Raw genomic sequence first — 25,878 nt, 5'->3', positions numbered from 1 at the left:
TATTGACCTGTGCTGCCCAGGGCAACGAACATTATACTGGTGAGACGACTTATGTTGCTTTTCAGCATATAAAACACAATACTTCAGGAGAATCTATCTATACTGAATATGAAATGTGCAGTATAACAACAGGATTTACACAAGTAGGAAATGTTCCTGGATTAACATCCCATCAACCAATTTACCCTCTGAATTTTGGGTTAAGGCCTTGATTGTTTGGTAGAACACAAACAGCAAATGCTGATCCATGAACATGTCTTGTTTTCGTTAATCACGTTAAGCCAAATGATGTACTATTTATATACAAAATTAATTGGTCTGACTGTTATATCAGTAGATCATTGTAATAGATATAATCTCAACATGGCAAATATCGGCTGATTAATCGGTCTGACGATTATAGCAGTAGATCACTGTGATAGATATAACCTCAGAATGCCAAATATCATCTGATTAATTGATCTGACTGTTAAATCGGTAGATCGTTAAAATAGATATAATCTCAACATGGAAAATATCGGCTGATTAATCGGTCTGCCGATTATAGCAGTAGATCACTGTGATAGATATAACCTCAGAATGCCATAAATTGTCCAATTAATTGGCCTGTATTTGTGTGTGTGTGTGTGTTTGCGGCAGGTGTGGCAGCAAGGGAAACTGCTCAAGCTCTGAGGACGTTGGCCCAGGCCGCGAGGGGAGTGGCAGCGAGTACCGTGGAGCCCAAAGCTGCAGCGGCCATGCTGGACTCCGCCTGTCACGTGATGGAGGGCTCGGCCATGCTAATCCACGAAGCCGACCAAGCCCTAGTGTGCCCTGGTGATGCCGAGAGCCAGCAGAGATTAGCACAGGTAGGACAACGCACATTAAACCACATGCAAATAAAGACAGATGTCCGCCCATCTTCAAGAACATTTATTCAGTGACAAGTAGATGCTGAAGTAGAAGTTTGGTTACATAGTTATCCAAAAAAAGAGTATTTATTCATCTTTATTTGAGGCCAGAATAGTTTTTGTCTTCTTCAGCTACTGTGTTAAAACCAGATTAATCTCCCATCAGATCCCTCTTGGCAATTATCTCCAATAAACTGAGCTATTTTCTATTGTCTCTGTTTCTCGACGACCTTTTTTTCTGGAAGGTGCCAGCGTACCTCCTGATTCGTACAGGTTCCTTTGGGATGCAAACATATTGCTTGGCATATGTATGTGACAGTGGCATAAATTAGGGACACAGATTTCTCTGTTGTGCCGAGGGGCTGATTTGAATTTTAGATTCACGCCGCATCTCTCTGGGCCTTTGTAGAGTTATTGGTGGGAATGTGTGTGTTTGTTGGTGTTTTTCAGGTGGCGAAGGCTGTCTCTCACTCCCTCAATAACTGTGTGAACTGCTTACCTGGACAAAAGGATGTGGACATGGCTCTCAGGAGCATTGGCGAGGCCAGTAAGAAATTGCTTGTGGAAAATGTGAGTTTTTTGTCAGTTCTTTACTAGCTACTAGCGAGTCTAAACATAAAACTGTGTAAATGATTTAAAAAAAACAAAAAAAAAAAACATTATTATTATGTAAATTGTCACAATTTCTGAATGTTGTACACAGGAATTCCTTCTGATCATGTTTCATGAATGAGGCCCAACAGTGATCAACCCTAACTTTTTCCAGCTTCCTCCATGCTCCAAATCTTTCCAAGAGGCGCAGACAGACCTGAACCACACGGCAGCCGAGCTCAACCATTCAGCTGGAGATGTGGTGCAGTCTTCACGTGGGAGCAGCAGCCAGCTGGCTGTGGCTTCCGGGAAGTTCAGCCAAGACTTTGATGAGTTTTTAGATGCCGGCATTGAGATGGCCGGACACACTCAGGTACAGTTTTAGTGCCCTCTTAGAGCTGAGAGATGGTTTATGACGTGCTTTACCCACAGAGAAATCTCATTGGTCAATGTACATTTATGCATTTAGCAGACGCTTTTATCCAAAGAGGAAGTCAATCCAACAATATTCTTAATACACAATGCCAGGTTTGTTAGACAACTATATTAGGTCCAAAATCCCACTTACATAACTGCATATTGATCAAATATGCGCTTTCTGAATGTGAATTTGTTGCTTTACACAACATTTTGCTTTCAGTGAAATAACACTAATGAAAATTTTTCATGTACTCACTCACCAAGGCTGCATTTATTTGTTTAAAAATACAGTAAAAAGAGCAATATTGTGAAATATTATTGCAGTTTAAAATATGTGTTTTCTATTTGAATATATTTTAAAATGTAATTTAGTCCTGTGATGCAAAGGTGAATTTTCAGCATCATTACTCCAGTCTTCAGTGTCACATGATCCTTCAGAAATCATTCTAATATGCTGATTTGCTGCTCAAGAAACATTTCTTATTATTATCAATGTTGAAAACAGTTGTGCTGCTTGATCATTTGTAGAAGCATACTTTTTTCAGAATTCTTTGATTTGAACTTCAAAAGAGCAGCATTTATTTAAAATAAAACTTTTTGTAACATCGTTCAAAAGTGACAGTAAAGACTCTTATAATTTAATGCATCCTTGCTGAATGACTATTATTTTCTTTAAAAATAAAATCAACTTTTGAAAGGTAGTATACAATAGTTAAACAACTACCCCCACTCCCCCCCAAAAAATGGCGGTCACATTTTCTAAAACTCTATAGAAAATTTTGAAGTTCTGATTAATTTGTTAATTAGTGCCTCTCATTGTATTCACTCAGGCACATAATCGTTCCAGAGAGCATGAAGATGCTCCATCCTAATGAAATCTTTGATGATGTTCTGGTTCTGCATGTTTTGTTGATTAATTTGGAGAGGCAGGAGAGCAGCGGGGTTGATGGAGCGTGACATACCCATTAAAAGATGATAGTGTGAGACACAGAGATCTGGCAGGACAGGACAGGCCGGAAGCCATCAGCAGATAGTCTAGCTCTGTGAAACTAAGGTGCCCATCAAAATGATGTGTAAAATAAGAGCCACAGTTTGCTCTTTAAGGGCAAAATTAGAAAAACACATCAACTTGGCTCATGAATATTAATTATGTGGTATCATATAATTAAAATTCAGTAGGCCTACAATGCCTTGTTTAGCACTGTTCTTTACACAAAGCTGTCATATGGCTACAGAAGACGTGAAATATGTTGCATAAGTAAGCCGTATGGACCACATTTATGATATTTTTTTAGTATTTTGCATTCTTTTTGAAGTTTGAATTTGTATTCATTTATAATTGCATGGAAAAGTATTACAAGCAAGTTGCAGTTTACATCTTGCAGACTGTTTTTCTCACCATTCTAAGTTTACATCGTGCAAGAAGAAAAGTCAGAAGTGTGAAGTAAAAAGTTGAAATTAACTTTGTTTTTATTCTGTGGCAGAATAACTATCCCTTTAAATTTTGTAACCATAAAATATAACCTCTTTTGAAAGAACACTGCACATTTTTCTGCTGAAATAAAGTTAAAGAACAACATCGTTTGACTGCAGGCTGAGCTGCCATCTTCTGTTTCCATAGTCCAAAGATGACCAGATCCAGGTGATTGGCAACCTGAAGAACATCTCTATGGCATCCAGTAAGCTGCTATTGGCTGCCAAGTCCCTCTCTGTAGATCCAGGGGCGGCAAACGCCAAGAACCTCCTCGCAGCTGCGGCACGGTAGGAATGAGCTTCATTCGGCAGTCTAGGGAGAGTTTAGTGATCATTAACCAGTCATCCTAAGGTCACCCTGCTGGCCAACGACAAAAAAAAAGAGCTTTCGCAAAATCAGAAACTGTGTATGAGTGTGTGAGGACATGCTTACTTAACCATATTTTGAGACATTTGTATCCAGAAGTGAGCTAAATCTGACAAAACCTTTGGGGGCATCCTCATTTGTTAAACACTGTAAATAAGTTTTGTATTTTTCTTTTTTTTTCTTTTATGTAAAAATGCAGAAAGTTTTCTGTTAGGGTATGAATTAGGGTTAGATTATATTATTTATTAACTATCTATATAAAAACAGAAAATTTTAAATGGCACTTAGAGGCTTTTGCATCTGAACTCTTCATATATATATATATATATATGTGTGTGTGTGTGTGTGTGTGTGTGTGTGTGTGTATTATTTTCTTTTTTTACTGTCTATGCTGCATTGGTTCTGTCAACAGAGAAGTTTTTCAGAGGTGGAAAAAAATGATTCATTTTGATATAATTAATATAAAACATTAAAAAAATAATGCCAAGTGCACATTAATTGTGCACAATAAGGAAAATTTGTCATATAATAAATATTAATATATTAAATAATGCTTGTAAAAATAAAGAAAATAATAGATTAAAAAAATTTTTTTTAAAGTAAGCTATGGTGCTATTGGTTAATATTAATTATTGCTGTCCATGATGCCTTGGTTTTGTCTGTTGTTTACTTTTTACTTTTTCGTGGAAAAGGTTCATTTTGATGTGATTTATTATTAGGAAATTTAAAGTATAATGTAATATAATATTAAATAATAAATATAAATATAAATAAATGTAATTAATATAACAATATTTAATACATGTAAATAACACATAAAAAAAAAAATGAATAGAAATTATCAACTGATTTACTCAGCTGATTATTTTGGCATGCCTTTATTTTTCTTCAGGCCTCTTATTTGGTAGGAGTCTCAGACCCAAACAGCCAGTCAGGTCATCAGGGATTGGTCGATCCCATCCAGTTTGCCAGAGCCAATCAGGCGATTCAGATGGCCTGCCAGAATCTGGTGGACCCGGCCAGCAGCCCATCCCAGGTGACTGTTTGGTTCTTTGGTATCAAGTCAATATTAATCTTAATTTTTTACTTGTCTTGTCCATATTCTGATTGGCTTTTTTGTGATTTTAATGATTTTAATCTTTGTGGCTTACATTCTCATCTATTTGTTTGTGTAGGTTTTGTCGGCAGCTACCATTGTTGCAAAGCATACCTCGGCTCTTTGCAATGCCTGTCGTCTGGCATCTTCCAAAGCAGCCAATCCTGTGGCCCGGAGACATTTCGTGCAGTCAGCCAAAGAGGTCGCCAATACCACGGCTAACCTTGTGAAAACTATAAAGGTACAGCCTGCCGTTAATTACCAAAAGGTCATTTGGTACCAAAGAAACTGAGAATTGATTGAATCTTGTGCATCAGCATGAAGACTGTGAGCTTATCTGACCATTTGCAACCTTATAACCATCGATAAAGCATTATTTATGTGTATAGATTGAAGTGTGATCTCTCTGCTGTGTTTCTCAGGCCTTGGATGGAGATTTCTCAGATGAGAACCGCGAGAGGTGCAGAGTGGCCACAACCCCGCTGATAGAAGCTGTGGATAATCTCTCCACCTTTGCCTCCAACCCTGAGTTTGCCAGCATTCCTGCGCAGATAAGCCACGAGGTGATGAAATACTTCATACCACAATATTTCATTTATTTATTTATTTGTGTGTGAGTGTGTGTGTGTGTGTGTGTGTGAGTATATGGGTACTCATTCCACTGAATTTTTAGGGCTAAATATTTCATCTTGAACCAAATCTGGAGGACATACAAATCTAAAAATGCCAAGGCAATGCTCTGGGGTTAGGATTTGTCTGATTTGGGCATTCCAGACGAACTGTGTAATAGTGAATCTTTCTATAGGTTACAGCCGATTTATAGCTGAAATCTAGTTGTTATTAACTATAAACTCAGCTTAATCTGTTGGAGGTCCATGTGTGCGTGTAGTGCATGTTCAAATTCTTTGTGTATAAAGTATGGTAAAAAGTACCTACACTGCCTTCATGAATAACTAGACGACTCCTCTGTCTTTGAAATATTGCCTGTAATGTTGTGCCAAAACAAAGTGGTTTCTCTCCATTCACTGACTGTTTGACACTGGACTTCCTCACAGGAAGTCTAAAAGGTCAGTGAGTGTGGATGGGAGTTTTGTGGTGTTTTTAAACACAAGTCCCTGACAATTTTATCACCTCAGTCTGTTTGGGGTTTGTGGGAGTTTGGTTCTGTTCTTACAGCAGCTACTTACAGTAAATGTTTTTAACATCTTGTTTGTTTTAATATAATTATTTAGGATTGTGTTTGTATCAATATTCAAATATTTTTGGTGATTGTTAACATTTTTGCATTTGATGTTCTGATTTTTGAGGGATGGGTTATATAAGAAATATAATATTTAATTAATATTTCATATATAAGGGTTAATATTTCCCTTTATATATGGTACACACATTTTTATGGGACTTTAAGAACAGAATAACTAAAGAACACTGTAAACTGAATTGTATTAAACATATTTCTTTCCAATCCCAGGGTTCAGCAGCCCAGGAGCCAATCCTTCGTTCTGCTCGTTCAATGCTGGACAGCTCCACCCACTTATTAGAGACCGCCCGCTCTCTCATCCTTAACCCCAAAGACCCGCCCACCTGGTCCATCTTGGCAGGCCATTCCCGCACCGTGTCGGACTCCATCAAGAGCCTCATCACGTCCATCAGGTCAGCATCATGCAAATAAATAGCTGATTTAGCAGTTGAGAAAGATGCACGTGACCGGTTTGGCGAATATGAAAAGCTTGCGGCGGCATCGGTCTCCATCAGGTGTTAAATAATAATAATGCGGGTAAAAGATGAGGTTTAATTTAAACTTCTATTAAATAACTCGAGAGCGAGCGTTATTAACAGCAGCAGCTGTTCAGTCTGCACACGCGCTCTCGTTCCCTTCTCAAACCTTCCCTCACACAGAGTCTGTTCCCCTCGTTACAGCTGCCGGGGGAAGTAATATCACCAACAAGCAGTGAATTGAAAAACCAGGGAATGTGTTATAAACAAAGCCAATGAATATAGAATAATTATTATATTAAATATATTCAGTTGAAACAAAGTGTAATAAAACAACAGTTAAGCAAATGAATGTATAAATACACAAAACTGTCACAATAATGATTAAACATATCCATTTCACCTGTTATATGTATTATACATTTAAATATATTTAATAAATGTGTATTTATTCTTTGGTGTCTGTTTCCTAATATGGATAATATTTTGTTTAGATTTAAGTTTTTATTAAATAAACACTGCTGTTCAAAAGTTTGGTGTAAGTAAGATTTCCTTTATAGAAAATAAAAATATTTTATGCAGCAAATCAGCATATTAGAATGATTTCTGAAGGATCACGTGGCACTGATGACTGGAGTAATAATGCTGAAAATTCAGCTTGGCATCACAGGAATAAATTACATTTTAAAATATATTCAAATAGAAAACAGTTCTTTTCCATTTTAATAATTCACAACATAACTGTTCAATAAATTATTTTAAAAAGTGTTTTTTTTATAATCAATTAAACAACAGAGAATTTCTTTCTTTTACAAAATTGCTGGTGTTTTAATTCAGTTAATAGTGACAATAAATATACATTAAATAGTTATTGCAGAGGTTTTGATAAAAGTTTAAATAATCAGGACTGATGACAGTAAATCAATGATTGGGATCAGCTGTAAAAGTCCTGCATCCATAAAACATTAATAGGAATAATAATAACAACTAAACACAAAAGATAAAACACTGGCAAGTACAACTTTCTTTAATTATTTTTTAACATTTAAGACTTTTCTTTTCGCAGAAGCCAACAGTAGGTTTGTTTTTTTCTGATGTATCGTTTGAAGGCTTTTTTTCTGTAAATAATAGCTGAATAACAGCTTGTGTCTGGTGTCACTGGGTTGTATTTTGTAGTAAGTGACGCTTTCTGGGTTTCTCTCTCTACTGAGAGTGTAGAGAGTGATTGAGGAAACTGAACACTGATCAGACACTCATCCACGCTTCTGCACAGAGTGCGAACAGACGATCTGATCTGAGATCATTGACCCTGCCTTCTCGACTGTAACACTCTCAGCAGTTGCAGGAACAGCAGCTGGGCTCGCTGCCCTCCACATACTGTCCTCCCAGATCAACCAATCAGAACTGGAGCTCAGCCAGCACTCTGTGTGTGTGTGTGTGTGTGTGTGTGTGTGTGTGTGTGTGTGTGTGTGCGAGCAAAGACACCCACGTCTGCGCTGACTCTCCTGTTTTATGATACTGTAATGTACAATATCCGGATTGAGTTGAAATACCTAATTCAATTAAGCTGAAGAACACTCCACGGCAACCCTGTAGCAACCTCGACTCCTCTGTTGTCATAGGGACAAGGCCCCTGGGCAGCGGGAGTGTGACCAGTCCATCGACAGCATGAACAAGAGCATCAGGGACATCGAGCAGGTGTCCCTCGCCGCCGTGAGTCAGAGTCTGCCCTGCAGGGACGACATCTCGATGGAGGTAAACCACTAAAACACTTGTCTGTTGTGTCAATACCTGCCGTCACTCTGTAGTAACATTACATTTCATTAATGTTGCTCTGGTACAGTCTTACTTTCTGTAATGTTTACAACAGCTTGTGTTATGAAGCCAAGCGTTATGAATCTATGGAGGACTTGGAGTGCTGCTTAAAAAATTAAATGAGTTATTAATGTATTGTATCACTAATAAAAATACATAAACTACTTTTCAATGTAACAAATAAACAGACATTTAAAAATATTTATCTCATGTTGCATAAAATTGAGTGTAATATTATGTAATAATATATAATAGATTAATAATATTTAGAATGATGTTAATAATGTTTTAAATCATTTTGAAATGGAACATTTAAGTAGCATTTTGATAAATGCTATAAATTGCTTTTCTTTATCCACTTAAAAAAGCCATGTTGTTAAAAATGGCCTTGGATAGTTCACACGTGGGAGCAGCTAATGAAATTTCGACTGGATTTTAAGACATTTAATATTTTGTTATTCATGTATTGTTTAATTGCTGCATTGAACTACATTTTTAAACATGAATTAAATATTTAAAAAAAAGATCTATGTATCTATTTGTCAATTTTACAAGTAATTTCTTTACTTTTTTTAAATGGATGAATAAATCAATATTTGATTCATTTTATTTTTAAGTGGCACCACCTAGTTCTCCATGTTAATGATTTTATGTATCAGATTTAGTGTTATTTTAGAATTATTTATATGCTTTTATAATTTTAATAATTTGAAGTAGCTTTTTTGTTTCTATATTTTCAGTTTTATTTTAATTTTAGTTTGTTTTTGTAATTTTATGTGCTTTTGGCATTTTTTTTATTAGTTTTTGTTTTTTGTATTTGCATTTAGCTTTCAGTTTGTGTTAGTTTTTGCTAATTTTATTTCAGTTCCAAAAATAAAATTCCAGTTTTTTCCAAAGTTCAAGTTTTTCATCTAATATTTATATTTTATTTCAGTTAACAAAAATGGTTTTTAATAGTTTGTTTTATTTAACAATAACAACCCTTTTTAGATTTGTATCAAAATCAAACAGGTTTATTGTACCTTTAATAGTTTAAGAATTTGATACTGTACCTTTAAGAAAAAATACCGTGAATGACATCTGTTTTGATTGGCTGTCCTCCATGTACTGTTCACTCCATGGTGGAGCAAGATGTGGAAAACTGGCATCGCTATGTAAATGTGGCTAGTCATATGTTAATAGTTTCTGTGATGAAGTTTTTTTTTTTTTAATCGTGTTCTTTTGAAAGTTGTCACACTTTGATTTCAAAGGAGCAAATTTATATTTTTCATATTCTATACCCCTTGTAACTTTAGTGCTAGTATTATTTTGGTATTATGAAATGTAGCATTAGTGTTTGAGCAAATGCTAATGTGACTCTGCCCCCATCAGGCTTTACAGGAGCAGCTGACGTCCGCTGTGCAGGAGATCGGCCACCTCATTGACCCCATCTCCACTGCAGCGCGAGGGGAAGCGGCTCAGCTCGGACACAAGGTAACTCGGACATCAAAAGTGGAAGTGCAAATATGTTACCACTGCAGCCAATCCATGATTGGCCAAATGCTTTACACAATTACGAAATGTTCCTGGATCAACAACATTGTCCTTCATCATACCTCCATATATATTATGTCTGGTTTGGGTAAATCACACAGTGCCATTTGAATAAACATCATGAATTGATTACATTGACATTATAAAAATGTGTCCAATTTGTTTTAATTAAATCCGGCTTTGTTTGTTGGAGCAAGATTGATTGAAAATGATTGTCAGCTTGTCAGTCGAATAAATAGCTGAAAAGTTGTACCAGTTCCCATCTATATATCCCTCTTGCCTGAAATATATACTGGAAACTGTATGTTTGCATGCCAGATGGTCTTGACGCATGTTTTTTTTCCCCCAGGTGACTCAGTTAGCGAGCTACTTTGAGCCAGTGATTGTGGCGTCGGTGGGACTGGCGTCTAAACATGCCGACCACCAGCAGCAGATGAACATACTGGATCAAACCAAAACCCTGTTTGAATCTGCTCTACAGATGCTCTATGCTGCCAAAGAAGGCGGAGGAAACCCTAAGGTACGACACATGGAAATAACAACACATGGTTTTTATGAAAAAAGCTTGATATTCTGAAACCACCTGCAGCATCTGACGGCACATTCATAGAGCTTCTGGTTAGAAAGAACAGACTTTGATTATGTGTGTGTTGCTGAAGTGATGCTAATGGGTCTGTGTTGGCCATCTTTGTCCCATTAGCCACTAACTTTTTTGTTTTTGCAGGCATCCCACACTCATGATGCCATAGCTGAAGCGGCCCAGTTGATGAAGGAGGCAGTTGATGACATCATGGTGACCTTAAACGAGGCGGCCAGTGAGGGCGGGATGGTGGGCGGCATGGTGGAGTCCATCGCTGAGTCCATCGGACGGGTTAGGGACTTGACATTGAAAACAGTGGATGACCATTTTTCCAAATCCATTGCTAATATCAGGAGATCAGGGGGCAATGGCCAAAAAAGTCCATATAATAATAATAATAACAATAATAATAATCCTAAACTTTACTTTACTTATATATATATATATATATATATATATATATGGCCAGTAAACTGTATAACTGGTATATATATGTTACAAAATGTTTTATTATTATTATTAAAAGGAAAAATAAGTGCACAAAGAACTAAAAAGGCAAAAAAGAACAATTTTTTTTTATAGATATTCATTATTTACTCTCAAATTTCACATGCATTTGTATATCATAACCACATAAATACAGAAACTTCATTCAGTTCATCAGTCATGATCAGTCATACGCAAATGTTTTTGTAATGGCAGCTACCATGTTTAATTGACATTATATACAATATTTATATTAACTTTTGTTCATCTTTAAAGCAGTAATGTTATTGACCAACAATAATAATCCCTATAAAAATAAATAATTGCTATTATTATTATTGTTGTTATTATTATTATTATTATATATGAAAATAAGTGTATGAAATTATATATGAATAACAACAGAACTGTTTGACCAAAACAGTCAAATATATATATTTTTTCCTATTTATAATAATATTGATCTAAAATAAAAGGTTTATCATGTAATATAATATAAAATATATGTTGACTAATAATTTCTGAGTTTATAAAAAATATTAAAATTAATTAATTTAAATTCCCCTTTTTTATTACAAATCAATGTAATTTCTTAACATACCATATTGTTTTGTTTTATTAGATATCTGTAGAATGTTTTCTGATCAAAGTCATCTCTAGCTGGCACTCATATGTAAATGTGTCACAGATACTACAGCTGCCTCTGTATCTCATTATTAGACTGAATTGGCACAACATCTCCATTTATCAGCTCTGGATGCATGCAATCTGTCATTATGCTGTCATGACTCACGGTGGAAGACAATGGCAGCCATTTGAATATCTGCACTCTGATCATTTTCTGCGGGAATGATAGAACGCAAAGACGGTAATTTGTATTAGGACTGGATCCAGCATTACATCACTGTTATCCGGGTCTCTGCTTCACAGATGGATGAAGGAACTCCGCCAGAGCCTGATGGCACTTTTGTGGATTACCAGACCACCATGGTGAAGTTTTCAAAAGCCATCGCCATTACTGCGCAGGAAATGGTGAGGACGCTCACTCAAAATGCTTCAACATCCTCTCACATCTTTAGTCACTGTATCACAGCTTATACTTCTGTTATGTGACCCTAGATGACGAAGTCAGTGACATGTCCAGAGGAGCTGGGTGGACTGGCATCTCAGGTGACGGTGGATTACAGCCAGCTGGCACAACAAGGCCGTCTGGCAGCTGCCACTGCTGAGCCAGAGGAGGTGAGGATCAGTCCAGCAAGTGTGTCTCTACCCCCACAGGAACATTGATCTGAGAAATGCACATCTACAGACACGCTAATGGACGCGCAGATGGCCTAAACCTCACATAAACTCTACACAGATCAATTCAAACTGAAACTGAATTAGATTTGAAAATAAAATAAAAAAATATCCAAAAATGTCATGAATTTAATTCATATGACTCAGCCCTGCATCTTGAATAAAAGATCTGCTGATTTGCAAAAAATCATATTACCCAATTTCATGATGCTGAGTTCCAAAATATCCATCAAATACAGATTTTTCACAAAATAAGAATACGATTCTTGTTTATATATATGTGTATATATACTGTGTGTGTGTATATATATATATATTTAAGAATCTGCATTCTTAATTTGTGAAAAATCTGTGAATATATAGCTTTAATGCACTTATCAAAATAACAAAAGCAGTCAAATGATTCAGTTTTAATAACAAAAAGAGGTATTCAATATGTGTCATTTAAATGACATTCTGTAAAGAAGTGAAAAAAGCAGAAATCTGGCATAAAATAGGCATAAAGTAATGACTTCAGAATCATTCATGCATGTGAAAATTGGCTGAGAATTGAACAAATAGTTGTAACCTGGCTCAGAGGAATGTGTCATCTCGTTTGGACTATTGTAATGTGTTGTATCTGGGTTTGAATCAGCTCTCTCTCTCTTGTTTGCAGCTTGTTCAGAACTCAGCTGCCAGACTTTTAACATGTACAAAGGGGAGAGAGCATATCACTCCTGCGTTAATCAAACTGCATTGGCTACCTGTACGATACAGAATTCATTTCAAAGCGTTGCTGTATGTTTTTAAGGCTGTGCATGGTCTATCACCTGACTATGTTACTGATTTAATTAGTGTCTGTCAATCCAGCAGATCTCTGCGCTCAAATGATCAACTACTCCTAATGGTTCCGCGATCTCGTCTAAAATGTAGAGGGGATCGTGCTTTCTCTGTGGCAGCTCCTAGGCTCTGGGATGCCCTTCCTCTGTCTATTAGAACCTCTCAAACTTTGGGTGTTTTTCAGAGTTCGCTTAAAACTCATTTGTTTTCTCTAGCTTTTGACAATGGTTTTTAGCTGTGTATGATATTTGTTGTTACTATTATTATTTTTTATTTGTTTTTATATTATTATTATTTGTTTTTTTTTCTCTTATCTTTCTCTGTACAGCACTTTGGTTCCAGTCGTGGTGTTGAAAGTGCTTTATAAATAAAGTTTGAGTTGAAAGAGTTGAGGAAGATTTTTTTTGCAGTTTTTCTGGGATAATACAATATGAAAAAAGACTTCTTCACCTTACAAGTGGTTGTTGAAAGCAAAAAAGCTACAGAATGCATCTCTCTTTTTTTTTGCATTTTTGCCTTTATTATGGTAAGACAGTATGTTGACAGGAAAAAGTATATACTTTTGTTATAACAGAAACTTAAGTCATTATTTACTGAAAATCTTGGTCTTTATTTACTCTCCTGTGTTTGCATATCATTACCATTTAAATACAAAAAAAACTACACATTTCACACCTTTGCTCTCTCCACATTTGAAAAAAGGAAGCCGACACATGGACGCGGTAGTCACCAGCTCTCTATTCCCTAGCGTTTTACATAAGCGGCCATTACCATTACCATAGCAACCGTGCACCCCCACAAGCCTTAAAAGCCCGTTGTGATATTCATAATGAAGAGCCACCCACCCATGGATCTGTGTGTCAGGTAATGAACATACAGTGCTGTCGGGCCCCCTCAAAGGCCGTCACAATCACTTCTTAATTATTGGATAGAGTTTTATTGAACGGAGGCAGTGGCTTTTAGAGCAGTCGCAGAGCACGAATACATTCGGATTTAGACCAAGATTCAGGCTGACTTGGATGCCAACTCTTTCTTAGACTTGATGTCATGGCTGTATTTCCAGGTGGGATCTCAGATCAAGACTCGGGTGCAGGAGTTGGGTCACGGCTGCATCTATCTGGTCCAGAAGGCTGGAGCCCTGCAGATGAGCCCGACGGACAGTTTCACCAAGAGAGAGCTGATCGAATACGCCCGTGCCGTCACAGAGAAGGTAGGCTCGCTCAGGATATGGGAGGCTGTTATTCTGTTCGGTTTGCTGCATACATTTTTGTTTCTATTAACTTTTCATTACCGTATTAGAAAATAATGTTTTAAAAGCCTCTTCTGAGTACGCTTGCAAATACTGCTGATTTATTTAGAAGTATGTTACATTGCTAAGGCAGTGGTTCCCAACCACGTTCCTGGAGCCCCCCCCAACACTGCACAATTTGCATCTCTCCTTTGTCTGACACAGCCATTTCAGGTCTTGGAGTCCCTACTAATGAGCTGATAATCTGAATCAGGTGTGTTTGATTAAGGAGACATGGAAAACTTGCAGTTTTGGGGGGGCTCCAGGAATGTGGTTGGGAACCCCGGTGCACATATTCACATTGTGAACAATAAAACAGTTAAAAATTATATTTAAACTTATATTGAAGGAGGGACCAAAGTCTTATGTAGAGACCAGAATATCATAAGGACTTTAGAGAGGAGTGTTACCACTCACAACACCCTGGCAGTAACATAGCAACACCCTGTCGCCTACCCACAACACCCTAGCAATGCAGTGGCAATCAGCAACAACACCCTAAAAAAATAGCATAGCAAAACCCTGTTGATTACTGATAACTATGCAACCATCCACAACACCCTAACAATAACATTGCAACATCCTGTTGACTACCCACGACACCCCAGCAACACATCAGCAACCCCCAAACCACCCTAAAAATAGCATAGCAACACCCTGTTGATTATTGACGACACCTTAGTAATAGCACAGAAACACCTATGCAACCACCCACAACACTCTAGCAATAACATTGGAACACTCTGTCGCCTACCCACAACACCCTAGAAACACATTGGCAACCACCAAAAACACCCTAAAATAGCATAGCAACACCCTGTTGATTACTGACGACACCTTAGTAATAGCACAGAAACACCTGTGCAACCACCCACAACACTCTAGCAATAACATTGGAACACTCTGTCGCCTACCCACAACACCCTCGAAACACATTGGCAACCACCAAAAACACCCTAAAATACCATAGCAACACCCTGTTGATTACTGACGACACCTTCGTAATAGCACAGAAACACCTATGCAACCACCCGCAACACCCTAACAACACATTGGCAACCACCAACAACACCCTAAAAATAACATAACCATACCTTAGCAAACGCATAGCAACACCTTCAACTACCCTTGACACCTTAGTAATAGCATAGCAACACCCATGCAGCCACCAACTCCCTAGCAATGGCATAGCAACACTCATGTGACAATCTACAACATCCTAGCAACCTCATAGCAACACTTTTTCAACTACCCATGGCACCCTATCAACCTTATATCAACACCGTAACAACCATCCATAACGCCCTTGAAACCACATAGCAATGCCATTGCTATCCACTGCAACATCTTAGAAATAACATAGCAACACTTTTTCAACTACCCACTACACTGTAGCAATCACATAACACCTTTTAAACTATCCACATCACCCTAGTGACCACATAGCAACACACCGGCAACCACCCATAACCCTAGCAATGACATGGCAACACCCTTGCTACCCTCCTCAACATCCTAGCAATCATATAACAACACCCTTTCAACTAAACTTGCTACAGCATATCAACCACATAGCAAAGGCCATACAACCAGTGACAACACCATAGAAACCGCATAGCAGCACCCTGGCAAACACAACACAGACAGGCACAATGAGAGTAGCTTGCTCATTTCAATGACTACACTTTTCATTCATAGTTTTTTTTTGTTTGTTTTTTTTTTTTGAATGAATGCTGGAAGCCCCGGTTGAGAATGTATAGAGTAGATGACATTCATCAGTGTGTCATATTGTCTTTGATTACATCTCAGTAGCTGGAGTTGGTCTGTCCCGCTGTGGTGGCGCTGTGACCCCTCACTGCTTTAAATGAGCTCTGTTAAATGTGTCCGCGTCCCCCACCGGCCCCATTCAGTTCAAACCTCAGCTCTGCCTGCAATCATTTCTCTAGTAAATGTGAATAGAGATGGTCGCATTCGAATGCCTCCCTTATGGTTTTTCGTCTACTCGTGAAGAAAACGCCATTGTTCTTTATTTCTCTTGTATGTCTCTCTTTCTGAAAGTGTTAGTGTAATGGTCTCACTTTAATGGACTTGTCCATCTTTCTTTCAGTTGTTTGTCAGAGCTCATCACTCAATATTTGTCTCTCTGATGTTGTTGATGATGGTGGAAGCAGTTATGTTTATACAGATCTAGGATCAGTTTACATTGTGTCACTTGTAGCTTGTAGGAACACATGATATGATATGATATATTATATTAATTATATTATATTATTTGTTAAATAATATTTAACAAAATAGCAATAATACATTTTGTTTAATTTATTATAATTATGTCCTGGTTTCACAGACAGAGTTTAGACTAAGTCAGGATTAGGCCATAGTTCAATTAGAACATTTAAGTAATTTTTATAAACGTCAAAAAAACATCTGTTGTGCATCTTGAGACAAAACAAGGGCACTGACATTAATCAACATAATATAATTAAATTTAATTATTAAACTATTTAAATTATATAATTATAATATATTAAACAAAACATTCTTGAATTATTGTTATTTGTTATTAAATATTATTATATGTTATCTTATTTTATATTATGTTAAACTATATAAATGATGTAATTATATTGAATCACCTTTCAAAACAAATTATTTATAGTTATAATACAATACAGTATGGTATAATATAATATGTATTTCTAATTCAAATATTTTAATTATATTATTAACCAAAACCTTCTGAAACTTCATTGTTATTATTATAATATTTGTTAATAAAACATTTTTTATTAACAAATAAAAAATATATAATTTAAATAAAGAAATTTAGTACATTAAATGAAATATTCATTTAATTACTGACACCCAAGAAAAGTGCTGCAGGCTTAGAAAGCTGTCCCTGCTCTGCCTATGGAGTTTATAATGAAGTGTGATTCACTGTCTCCTGCAGGTGTCCATGGTGTTGTCAGCCCTGCAGGCTGGTAATAAAGGAACTCAGGCCTGTATAACTGCAGCCAGTTCTGTCTCCGGCATCATCGCTGATCTGGACACCACCATCATGTTTGCCTCTGCCGGCACACTTAACGCAGAGAACGAAGAGTCTTTCGCAGATCACAGGTGAGACCTAGTAGAGCATACCACAGTTTCAGCATCACATACATAAAATGGTAAAGGTTTGTTTTATGAATGTTTTGCATATTCTTAAGCTCCAAAAATAGTGTCTGTTGTGTTATCTGAAGTGTATTTGTTTCTGCACACTTCAGAGAGAACATATTGAAAACCGCTAAAGCTTTGGTTGAAGACACCAAGCTGCTTGTGTCTGGTGCTGCATCGAGCCAGGACAAACTAGCCCAGGCGGCCCAGTCCTCTGCCAAAACCATCACACAGCTCACTGACGTGGTCAAACTGGGCGCTGCGAGCATGGGCTCAGAGGACCCCGAGACACAGGTGCTCATTTCTCTGTTTGTGTGTTTCATAATCTGTCATAGATTTTCACAACGCCAAAATTTAATTGCCAATTCCAATGTGTTCTAATTCTGTCTGCTCCTATATTTTTATCCTGTACTATATTTATCCTTTTTCACACCCTGACTCAGTGTAATGAGAATATCATTAGCTCTCCTCTCAAATGTCTCGACGTTTGGGTGCAGACACTCTCTGACTTACAGCCAATGGCAGGTATCATGATACATCTCTGGCCAAAATCTAAATGACCTGTTGAGGATTAATGTTTCATAATGTTTTGTATGCTATTATACAGGTGGTTCCGATAAAGAACTGCACCACTGGAGGTGTGCAATGCATCATGGGAGTGGATAAAGCTAGTGGCATATCATGACTAAAGGTGGTTGCGAATAAAGGCTTCTCTCTATCTCTTTCAGGTGGTACTGATAAACGCTATCAGAGACGTTGCTAAAGCTTTGGCTGAGCTGATTAGTGCCACTAAATGTGCTGCAGGCAAGGCAGCAGATGATCCATCCATGTATCAGCTGAAAAGTGCTGCCAAGGTATGTTTGGTTGAAGAATGTTGCATGGGTGTCTGTAATTTCCTGTTTGTAGGAAAAGCATTATGGCGTCTTAGTGAGGATCATATCTTATTCTGATGACTATCACTGTGTTTGTGTGTTTGTGTGTGTGTGTGTGTGTGTGTGTGTGTGTGTGTGTGTGTGTGCACGCCTACGCCTATCTAACAGCTGGCCCTGTCTCTCATTTTCTTGGCTGGGTGCTGTCTTCACTTGCTGTCATCTTGGTGTGTGGCCACAAATCAAACCCTATCTTGCAGTGATCATAGTGTATATGTGAGTGACTCAGTGGCCACGCTGCAGGGTACAGAACCAAGCTGTGTGTGTGTACAACATAAGAAATGCTTCCTTCCCTTCCTCTCTTCTTTTTTCTGTCTTCTCTCCAATGCCATGTATGATTTGCTACATGGCAATACTGATTAATTTTGTAATCCTAATTAAAAGTAAATTATAATGGCACTCACTTCTGCAGTTATTCTGTGGATCAGAGCACGCAGTTTATTATATGAAGTGATAAAACTATCTCCAGGCTTGTTTAAACAGAAATTGATGTAGAGCGCACATATTTTCAAGCATTCTCTAATCCCTTAATCATTCACCTGGTGCTGTTAAACCTCTGGGATTAACTTCCACATACATGCAACATGATATGTTTTATTTAGCATATTTAAATATTGAGTTGTTATGCTGTTGTGACCTTCATGGAAAGACTTTTTACATTCCTCCAGCATATGGTGACTTCAGATCCTCTGGGATTTTGCTTCAGACATTCATTGCACTTTTTTCTTCAGTGTGTGTTTAAAGTAGTGGTGGCATACCACAGGGCTTTGTCTTAGGGCTCCTTTTATTTCCTTGGGTTTCCTTCTTCATCCTTTTGTGCTTAACTTTGCCTAAAGCAAGATTTGTAATCCATTACTGACCTCAGCTGTAGTCCATTAAAAGGTCCAGTTTTTAATCACCTGACCATTTTCTGATGTTTTGAGATATATAGATTTGAGTTTTTTACCTTACAAAGAACAGAATCTGCTCGACCTCTCTGATTTCACTGAGCTGTTTGGTACAGCTGTTCTTGTCATAGCATTGCATCTGACCTTATTTCAGTGTGTCAGGTGAAAGACTGGCCACAAAACTGTTGACATTCTCTAGTTGAGCTCACTTAAGCTATCATACATAAAGCAGAAAAAGGAGTTCCAAAACCGTCCAAGACTTTGACCTCCCTATGTTTTCTGATGTTACAGGTGATGGTAACGAACGTGACCTCTCTACTGAAAACTGTGAAAGCGGTGGAAGATGAAGCCACTCGCGGGACGAGAGCTCTTGAAGCCACTATTGAGTGCATCAAACAGGAACTCACTGTATGCAACATTCTTTGTGTGAATATTGAAATATTCAAAGAGATAATGTGCTTCCCACTTTTAAAGAGTTCTTCAAAAAAGTACATACAGTCATTATTTTCTAACCCTCATGCCATTTGAAACCTGTATGTGGAACATAGAAGATATTTTGAAAGTCAATGGGATCTAAACAACATTGTATGGACTAAAAAAAACACTGAGACATAGGGGTGTGCGATATCACGATTTTTTTATCTTGGATGATTAAAATGTCTCCACATTCTGCTTTTGAAGAAATATCGTAGTATCGTGAGTTTCATTCAAACATTTCGTTCTGACATGCGCTTTTTCTAAGCACGTACATTTGACGCTCACTCACACTAAGAAGCCTGTCAAACAGCGCCTGTTCTGGACTAAGTTATCTTTTGCATCTGATTGCGCTAATAACAAAAACACAGAAGGTTTTCATATAAACAGTTGGTTATGTCTAAAGTGAAAGTAGACAGTTGAGAGAAAAACGGATGCGTGCCTGTATATTATGCTGCATTCACACCATGTCATAATTACTGTAATTTCGAGATGACAGCACGTGTTGTTCTACTTGGAAGTGTTCACACCCTTGGACTCAGAACTATCGCACTATCAATGCCTAAACATAGCGCCTAATGAATCTTAGGTGGTCAGGTGGTAGTGGTACAAGTTGTAGCTCTCAGAAAACTCCCAATTCACAAGTTATAATTACGAGGATGTGACCGCTTTTTACAAGTTGGAATCTCATAATCACAGTAATTACGATATGGTGTAAACGCACCTTTAGATGCGTGCAGGTCTTAAAGCATCAGTACTAAACATGATGCCCCTTGTCATTAAATGGATAGTTCACCCAAAAAATAAAATTCTGTCATTATTTACTCACTCACATGTTGTCCCAAACATGTATTAATTTCTTTCTTGTGGTCAGGTGGTAGTGGTACAAGTTGTAGCTCTCAGAAAACTCCCAATTCACAAGTTATAATTACGAGGATGTGACCGCTTTTTACAAGTTGGAATCTCATAATCACAGTAATTACGATATGGTGTAAACGCACCTTTAGATGCGTGCAGGTCTTAAAGCATCAGTACTAAACATGATGCCCCTTGTCATTAAATGGATAGTTCACCCAAAAAATAAAATTCTGTCATTATTTACTCACTCACATGTTGTCCCAAACATGTATTAATTTCTTTCTTGTGTTGAACACAAAAGAATATATTTTGAAGAATGTTGGTAACCAAACATTTGCTGGTCCCCATTGACTTTGATAATAGGGGGGGAAAATACTGTACTATGGAAGTCACTGGTGACCAGCAACTGTTTTTTTTACCCACATTCTTCAAAATAACTTTGAGCAACAGAAGAAAGAAACTCATTCAAGTTTAAAACAACTTGAGAGTGAGTAAATGGTAACATAATTTTTATTTTTGGCTGAACTATCACTTTAATGTTAATAGAGCAAAAAAAAACAGAGATAAATCACTCACTGCTCTTGATTTAAAAGTATATAGTGTTTAATATTTATATTTCTTCATTCAATTTCTTGAATGCTACGGGGGAAAAAAAGCATTGTTTGTTTTATTTGTATGTTATGTGTATTTGTAATGTGTATCTTTGTTCTTATTTTATAATAACAAAGATAAAATAATGACACAGATTTTTATCTTCACCCACTTCGGCCTAAATATCTGCCATTCTTTTTTGTTACTTTGTTAGCTTTGTTTTTAAAATACGAAAATTCGTTTGGCTGTACTGCTCAGACAACATGCAAAATAGTAAAACCAACAAGACAAAGAATCGTGATAAAATTGTGAATCGTGATTTTCCCGAAAAAAAATCGTGACATGATATTTTTGCCATATCGCCCACCCCTACGAAGACATTTGTCAAAATATCTTCTTCTATTCCTTTAAGCACTTGGGACTAGTTAGTACATGTCATGCTCATTTTGATCCTAATTAAGATGCTAATACAATCAACTTGTATAACAATCTGGCTGTGAATTAGTAGCAATTTGGTCCAGCCTAATTAATTTTACCCCAGACAGAGGTAAAAACCCATCCATCTGTGATATGAAACTGGTAATATAGAATAATACACCCTGTGAGCTTTGCCTGTTCTCCACCTGCTCCTCGTTCTCCTTCTCCCATGGGCGTCCCTTCTCCACTTATCAGAGGCCGTGTGAGAGATTGAGATAGTGGTACAGGAAGGCACGAGATTTATCTTCTGGTTTAATGCTCCTGTTATCAGATGCCCATCAGGACTTTAGGAAATCATGATGGCATTACTGTATTAGTGCACAGAAAATCAGCCCTGGTCATTTGACTGATTCTAAAAATGTATGATTCACTGAAGAGTTGCAGATATTTTATTTCTATTATGTATAAAATATTTCTTCATTTCTCTGACTGTTGCATCATCTGCTTTCCAGGTTTTCCAATCCAAGGACGTTCCGGAGAAATCTACCACCCCAGAAGAGTTCATCCGCATGACCAAGGGCATCACCGTAGCGACGGCCAAAGCGGTGGCAGCAGGCAACTCTACTCAGCAGGAGGACGTGATATCCACTGCCAACCTGAGCCGCAAAGCCATCTCCGACATGCTGACCACCTGCAAGGTGCCTTTCCACCATCACACACACATATGCCCATTCACACAAACACAATCTCACCGTATGCTGACCAACTGTGCAGTGGAAATCCACAAACACTTGAATACCAACAAAATTAGTTTGTTGTGCTCACACACAATGCACAATGAATGACATTTGCTCTCTTTCTCAAATTCATTTGGCACTAACCTACTTTTGACTCCTAAATTACGCCCTCTAATGTCGTCATGATGTAATGCATTTCCAACAGTCCACAGATTCCTATAAAGCTACAGATTTTTTCCTCAAAATTACAAAAATCTGCAGATTCCATTTGGAGCTAATCATCACATACCATAAATTTGTGTTTATGTCTTGCAGCAAGCCGCGTACCACCCAGAAGTGGGTGAGGATGTGAGGAATAAAGCTCTGCTCTATGGCATCGAGTGCACCGCCAGATACACCGACTTGCTCGAACACGTCCTGCTTGTGAGTGGGCTGACAGTTTTTACAGGATGTTTTTGTGCTTGGGATTCTGGGATTAACCTTGTGTGTTTACTCCACACAGGTACTGCAGAAACCCACGGCCGAACAGAAACAGCAGTTGGTCACACTGTCCAAGAAAGTGGCGGGCTCAGTCACGGAGCTCATCCAGACTGCTGAAGCCATGAAAGGTGAGCACACACAAATGGATATGCTACAATAGGATTGAAGGTCCTGCAAGGAAAATTCTGTTTTTTTGTTTTTGTCCCAAATTAGTTTTTATTGAATATTGATGGAGCAACACAATTAATGTGAAAAAATTGATTAAAATAATTTCTTACTACAATTATGTAAATAAAAAAGACTTGTAATCAAGGGATAGTTCACCCAAAAAATGAAAATTTGCTGAAAATGAACTCTGAACCCTGAGGCCATCCAAGATGTAGATGAGTTTGTTTCTTCATCGGAACAGATTTTGAGAAATGTACTGTAGCATTGGATCACTTGCTCACCAGTGGATCCTCTGCAGTGAATGGGTGCCATCAGAATGAGAGGCCAAGTAATTTATTAAAAAAATCACAGTAATCCACAAGTAATCATCTTGTGAAGTGAAAAGCTAAGTCCATAATTAAGATGTTTTTCATTTCAAACTGTTGCTTCCAGCAAAAAAATATGAGTCCTCTATACATAATATTGTGGAAAAACTCGTCTCGTCTGAATCAGGAGAGAAAATGCACAGATCAAACACCATTTGCAAGCAAAAACAGACCAAAAGTAAACCAATATCTTAATGGATTTTTATGTGAGAGGGCAATAGGGGGACAAATTCATCTACATCTTGGATGGCCTGAGGGTAGGTCATTTTCAGCTAATTGTAATTTTGGGGTGAATTATTCCTCTAAATATAGTTCTATTTGCACTATAATTATCAACCCAAAAAAATCAGTATTGTCTTTTTTTAAATATTTATTCCAAAATCCAATTATAATGAAAAAATCTAACACATTTAATTTAATTTAATTTTGCAAATGATGGGTTGTCAAATTCTGCTGAGCTTTCCGCGAGCACAGATCTCATGCAGGCCTGGTAATGGTATATGAGTTTGAGAGCTAATGGGGGCAGGTCGATTGAGCTGAATTTGTGCAGGTTTAATACAGCCATTGGGCTGAAGGCATTCTCTTGCTCTTTTCTATAACACTACTTTGTTGTTTTTTCCTTTTCTGCCACAGATGGAGGTGAGTATGATACACAGTGTTGTTTTTCTCCAATATCAGGCCACACACATAGAGACGGAATACTGACCAGCATGGACACACACTCATACAATGAGTTATAGTGTGAGAGAAAAGAGAAGAAGGGATAGAATTGAATTCCCTCAGGTTTAACATAATCCTCAAACACATTCTCACCGTCTGTTTTCACAAGCTGTTTGAACAAAACCGACGTCTTTTAGTCCCTCTTAAACGTTGGTAAAGGAGAATGTATTGCGAAGCATATTTGCTCCATAAATGGCTATTAACATAAAGATGTGCACGTTCATCTAAGCAATTAATGAATGATTGTGCCTGTAATGACCTGCCAGTCAGCACTGTGTTTACCTTAAAGTTATAGTTATTAAAGGTTGTGGCATCCGTTCTTTATCATACATTAGCATTATCATTTATCATAAATTGTCATTATTATTTATTATATTTTATATATTATATATTTATTATCATTTTTAAAAATTTTCTGTAAAAATTGGGGGCTTCATAAAAGTAGGATTTATTTTTGTAAGGGTCTTATGGTGGAATGTGATTTTCTTTTTGGTTTGAATCGCATGCTTTTTTTTTCATGTCATATGTTTAATCTTTCCATGTGCATGTATTATATATAAACATTGTAAGTGCATTTAAAATTAGGGTCATGTTGACATTGTTTGCACATCCTCTCAGGTTCAGAGTGGGTGGACCCAGAAGACCCCACGGTGATAGCGGAGACAGAGCTCCTGGGTGCTGCTGCGTCCATCGAGGCCGCGGCTAAGAAACTGGAGCAGCTGAAGCCCAGAGCCAAACCAAAGGTATCCTTCCATCCATCTTCTGAATCCAAACACACACACACACAATGCTGTGATCAGCCCGCCAACACAACTATGTCAGATCATTTCCACCAAAGGCTGCGGGAACGTTTCATTCCTATTTTATATTTGAGGGGAGGTGATGTTATTTTTGTAATTTTAGGACTTCAAGACTTCAGGATGTGGTGTTTTTGTATTTTCGTGGTGTTTGGGAAGTTTGCGCACATCTGCGTAACATTTTATTTGTTTTTTTTGTACATTAACAATTTATATTTTGCAGACTGGTGAGCACTGAACTTGAAATGATCGTCTGGGTTTTGGTTTGCTGGGCTTTTTTGTGATCCGTCTTGCATCTCAATTGTTCAGTATTGTGAAGTTTCGTTTTAGAGCATGCTGAACTTTTAGTCAGTCTATCTGAAACTCATCTCCAAGAAGGTCAGCACTTTTTAGAAATGATTTTCCCTGAAGCTCTTTTATTGTTTCATCCATCTGTATTATAGTTTAGCTGTCAGTGATTCTTTTCACCTAAAAAAAAAAGCATTCATCCACATTTTGCCACTCAGAGCTGAAACTGTTTCCCCCCTTGAGTGTCTCAGTGATTAACATTTACTGCCACAGGCGGAATACTGTACAGAGAGACAACATCCATCTATCGTCCCGTATATGTCTGTCTGTCTATCTATCTATCTATCAATATATCTGTCTGTCCATCAATCTCTCTGTGCCTCGTCTGTCTGTATATCTATATTTCTGTCTGTCTGTTTGTATATCTATCTGTCTGTCTGTATATCTATCTGTCTGTATATCTGTCTGTCTGTATATCTATCTGTCTGTCTGTATATCTATCTATCTATCTATCTATCTATCTATCTATCTATCTATCTATCTATCAGGGATGTTCATTTTAACCGGTTAACCGACCGTAAGAATTTTGACCGATTAATACAATCAGTTAAACGGTTTAAAAAGTCATTTAATTATTTATT

General features: G+C 37.4%; 1 protein-coding gene across 1 annotated transcript in view; it reads left to right on the top strand.

The window, feature by feature from the left end:
* The window catches only part of LOC107550205 (talin-2-like), an 85,338-nt gene that overhangs the window by 49,073 nt on the left and 10,387 nt on the right, over positions 1 to 25,878 (top strand). The window contains exons 24-47 of the mRNA XM_016231446.1: positions 640 to 848; positions 1,341 to 1,460; positions 1,657 to 1,854; positions 3,523 to 3,657; positions 4,634 to 4,777; positions 4,917 to 5,078; positions 5,260 to 5,400; positions 6,309 to 6,490; positions 8,176 to 8,308; positions 9,740 to 9,841; positions 10,251 to 10,421; positions 10,626 to 10,772; positions 11,898 to 11,999; positions 12,087 to 12,206; positions 14,149 to 14,295; positions 17,324 to 17,490; positions 17,637 to 17,820; positions 18,255 to 18,380; positions 19,634 to 19,750; positions 22,195 to 22,380; positions 22,735 to 22,842; positions 22,922 to 23,027; positions 24,066 to 24,071; positions 24,771 to 24,895. Coding sequence (XP_016086932.1) covers positions 640 to 848; positions 1,341 to 1,460; positions 1,657 to 1,854; positions 3,523 to 3,657; positions 4,634 to 4,777; positions 4,917 to 5,078; positions 5,260 to 5,400; positions 6,309 to 6,490; positions 8,176 to 8,308; positions 9,740 to 9,841; positions 10,251 to 10,421; positions 10,626 to 10,772; positions 11,898 to 11,999; positions 12,087 to 12,206; positions 14,149 to 14,295; positions 17,324 to 17,490; positions 17,637 to 17,820; positions 18,255 to 18,380; positions 19,634 to 19,750; positions 22,195 to 22,380; positions 22,735 to 22,842; positions 22,922 to 23,027; positions 24,066 to 24,071; positions 24,771 to 24,895 — 3,338 coding nt within the window. The remainder of the gene's footprint in view (positions 1 to 639; positions 849 to 1,340; positions 1,461 to 1,656; positions 1,855 to 3,522; positions 3,658 to 4,633; positions 4,778 to 4,916; positions 5,079 to 5,259; positions 5,401 to 6,308; positions 6,491 to 8,175; positions 8,309 to 9,739; positions 9,842 to 10,250; positions 10,422 to 10,625; positions 10,773 to 11,897; positions 12,000 to 12,086; positions 12,207 to 14,148; positions 14,296 to 17,323; positions 17,491 to 17,636; positions 17,821 to 18,254; positions 18,381 to 19,633; positions 19,751 to 22,194; positions 22,381 to 22,734; positions 22,843 to 22,921; positions 23,028 to 24,065; positions 24,072 to 24,770; positions 24,896 to 25,878) is intronic.

Source organism: Sinocyclocheilus grahami, unplaced genomic scaffold (genome assembly GCF_001515645.1).
Source record: "Sinocyclocheilus grahami isolate Dianchi unplaced genomic scaffold, SAMN03320097.WGS_v1.1 scaffold392.1, whole genome shotgun sequence".
Lineage (NCBI taxonomy): Eukaryota > Metazoa > Chordata > Actinopteri > Cypriniformes > Cyprinidae > Sinocyclocheilus > Sinocyclocheilus grahami.
This window is presented reverse-complemented; position numbering and strand designations above follow the sequence as displayed.